The sequence below is a fragment of the Rutidosis leptorrhynchoides genome, chromosome 4, assembly GCF_046630445.1.
Source record: "Rutidosis leptorrhynchoides isolate AG116_Rl617_1_P2 chromosome 4, CSIRO_AGI_Rlap_v1, whole genome shotgun sequence".
NCBI lineage: Eukaryota > Viridiplantae > Streptophyta > Magnoliopsida > Asterales > Asteraceae > Rutidosis > Rutidosis leptorrhynchoides.
The window spans coordinates 182,576,258-182,579,823 of NC_092336.1; the positions used below are offsets into that span (position 1 = coordinate 182,576,258).

At 39.5% G+C, this 3,566-nt stretch overlaps 1 protein-coding gene across 1 annotated transcript; it reads left to right on the forward strand.

Annotated features, from left to right (window-relative positions):
• The first annotated feature begins 2,184 nt into the window (after positions 1 to 2,184).
• On the forward strand, positions 2,185 to 2,967 carry LOC139841271 (uncharacterized mitochondrial protein AtMg00810-like). Its single transcript, XM_071831496.1, has one exon. It carries the CDS (start codon positions 2,185 to 2,187, stop codon positions 2,965 to 2,967), a length of 783 nt encoding a protein of 260 aa, XP_071687597.1.
• The last annotated feature ends 599 nt before the right edge of the window (positions 2,968 to 3,566 follow it).

The window sequence follows — 3,566 nt, forward strand, 5'->3', positions numbered from 1 at the left end:
CGACGCGACAGAGAGGGCCGCAGCGCGACGATTAACTAGTTTCAGAATCAGGAGGCATGTCAAGGCAACCACCAGACCACGTTAAATGGCGCGGCGCGAGGAATTGGGGCCGCGACGCGGCGATCTGGCGGACTGGTACCAATTTTGTGATTTTAAAAGATATTCAAGGGTGGTTTGGTCTTTTCGCGTATGAGGCAGATTATAGCCTCAAATCTGGTCCATTCACTTCATTTCCTTTTTATCTTTTTCCTTTTCTTCTTCATTTTCTCTCAAAAACTCAAACACCTCAATTGATTCAAAAGGATTTTTGGAAAGGAAGACCCGGGTTTTGATCGAAGGCGTAAGAGGCAACTTTGTTCTCCTCATTCTTAGCTACAATTTGATACTAGCGGTAAGCTCTAACTCCGAATTTCATTTTTGTGTTCATCATCTAAACTTGGGGCTTTTGATTGTGAGTTCATAAATGGAATCCCATTGGTTGTTAATTGAAGATTAACACTAAGATTTGGGTTTATTATTGATGTTGGCGGGTTTTGGGTTTGGTGTGCAAGTTTATACTTGTGAGGCTTGCAAAGAGTGAATAATCACTAGTATTAGTGATTATTGATGTTTTGGAGACCATTGGGGTTCATGTGGTTGACTAATTTTGACTAGAGTCAAAATTAGGGTTTGGTGATGATTATGACCCAATTGTCGATTTAATAAGATTTATAAACTTAAAATGGATTAAGTTGAAGTATAAAACCGAGTTAAATATGTTTTGGTGTCAAAACTTGCTAATGGCATGATGTTGACTTCTTATGGGTCAAAATTTGGGTTTAAGTGTCATTTTGGGCAAGATAGGTGTTTAACACCTATGATTGGATTTAATTGGCATATTAGGACCAGTCTCACTTGTGTTAGTGATTATTGATTAGTTTGGGCGCGGTTTGTGCTTGGAAGTGCTTTTGGGTCGGAATTGCACTAGTTGTCAATTTGGGTTGATTTGTATATCCACCCTAATTGTGTTACTTGTTATGTAATAAATGGAATAGGTACTTTCCATTGACAATTGCGGATTATTCGGTGGCATTCATCAAGGTGACAAGGTGAGTGTAAATTTACTATGCACATGTGTATGTGTAAAATGGGTGCGTGTGTGTAGGGTGACCCTTGTTCGGGTTTACTCTATGTTCGTGTGGGAGAATGGACCTTGTGCTTCGGGTCCATGTGATACGCTTATGCGTTGTGGATTTTTACCCTTGGTGTTGTGAATTGGCTAGCGTTTTGGATAACCCTTTTGGCGATAGGTTGCTAGCATTTGTTGTTGAGGAAATGAATCTCGGTTAGTGCGGATTCATGATGACTCGGGTTGTTTCGATCATCTTGGTGATGAGGTGGTGAATTTTGGGTTGTGCGAATTCACTAAAGCTCGGGTAGTTCGGCCAACCTCGGTTGTAGAAGTGGTGAAGGAAGTGAATCTCGGGTAGTGCGAATTCACTAAGGCTCGGGTAGTTCGACCGACCTTCATGTGGTTTCGGTTAAGGGGTTAACCTTATCGTTATTGTTGATTATATTTGTTATATACGCGTATATACTTATTGTTGTGTTGTAGCTAATCTTGTGACGTTAGTTTGGCGATTACGTAGCGTGTAGCTACTTTGTGTATTGTGCTCTCTTGTAGTTTGTTTACCATGCGGAGACGGTATGTGTTATTTTGATGCTTGGTGATGCGTAGCCATTTTATGCATATGTATGTGTGTAGTATCTTTACATTCACTAAGCATTAGCTTACCCTCTCGTTGTTGATATTTTTATAGGTTCGCGCGTTGGCGGCTCGGGTAAGCGTGGGGATTAGAGATCTTAGCTAGGTTGCTTTAGAAGATCTTGCTTTTGGACTCGATTAGGATTTTGGTAGCGTGGTCCCAAATCACCATGCTCGGTTTTGTGTAAACGTAACTAGTCGGGTCATAATGATTATAACCGGTTTATGATTTAACCAACGTATTATTGTATTAAGGAGTTTTAATTATTATTGTATATTTTCAAGTTCGTTGAACTTATTTTGGTAATAAATACGTTTTGGAAATTGTGTAATGGGACCTAAAGTGTTATTTAACGTATTTTAAAAGGAAAAAATTTATGGGCCAGTTTAATACGGGTTGGGTTGTTACAGCAGACATGATCTATTGTAAACCTTCGAAAATGCCAGTTGATGCTAAGTCGAAACAAGGGGCCAATGCTGGAAACCCATATTCCGATCCTTCTTATTTTAGAAGCTTAGCCAAGGCTTTGCAATACTTAACTTTTACTCGTCCCGACATATCCTACGCAGTTCAACAAATATGCCTTCACATGCATGACCCACGCGATGGACACATGGCATCATTAAAACGTATTCTTCGGTACATTCAAGGAACTCTTCATTATGTCTTACACCTTCATAAGTCGCCTGCACACACACTTATTTCCTACACTGACGCTGATTGGGCCGGGTGTCCAGACACACGTCGTTCTACTTTTGGATATTGTGTCTATTATGGTGACAATCTTATTTCATGGTCATCCAAGCGACAACCCACTCTATCCCGTTCTAGTGCCGAAGCCGAATATCATGGAGTTGCAAATGTTGTATCGGAATCTTGTTGGCTACGCAATTTACTACTCGAGTTACATCGTCCCATTCACAAAGCTACTATTGTGTATTGTGACAATGTTAGTGCTATTTTTCTCTCCAGTAATCCTATTCAACATCAGCGCACTAAACATATCGAACTCGACATTCACTCTGTACGAGAAAAGGTCACCAAAGGTCAAGTCCGCGTGCTACGGTTTTATTTCAAGATTTTCGTGCCAGTCTCAACATCTGTGTTCCTCCCGTTTCGACTGCGGGGGACTATTAGACAACATTTGATAGCCAAGGAATACGTATTAGCCAAGGAACTTGTTTCCTTTTATAAACAATATGTATCTAGAACTATTGTATAGGAGTTGGAATACGTTTATGTTTCCTAATTAAAACCCAAGGGTTTTCATGTATAAATAGGGGTCTTGATCAATGTATACATCAACGAATTGTATTCTCATATTCTTATAGAAACGTTATTGATAGTATCTTATTGCCTTCATCCAACACAAGCACTATTTGGTAGAAGTTCGTCCCTAGAAAAGTTAATATTCTTTTGTGGCGTTTTAGGTTGAATTCTCTTCCCGTTCATTGGAACCTCTCCGCTAAAGGGATAGATTTAAATTCGATCGTTTGTCTGTTATGTAACAATGATATAGAGACAAGTGACCATCTTTTCTTTGATTGCTCTCTTGGGAAGGAGTTGTGGATCAAGGTAAGGATTTGGTTAGATTGCGGTTTACCTATTTGTTCGTCTTGGGATACGTTTATTTCATGGTTAGAAGGCGTTCATTTACAAGCTTCTCAAAAGAATCGGATTGTTGCGGTGATCGTTACTTTAACATGGGTTATTTGGCGTTTTCGGAACGGAATTGTTTTTAATAATTCGTTTTGTAGTACTAGTAGCCTTTTTTATGTAACTAGATCTTTTTCTTTTCGTTGGATTAAACATAGAAGCCAT

Coding starts and splice junctions, on each gene's coding strand:
- LOC139841271 (XM_071831496.1), top strand. CDS start 2,185: ATGCCAGTTGATGCTAAGTCGAAACAAGGGGCCAATGCTGGAAACCCA.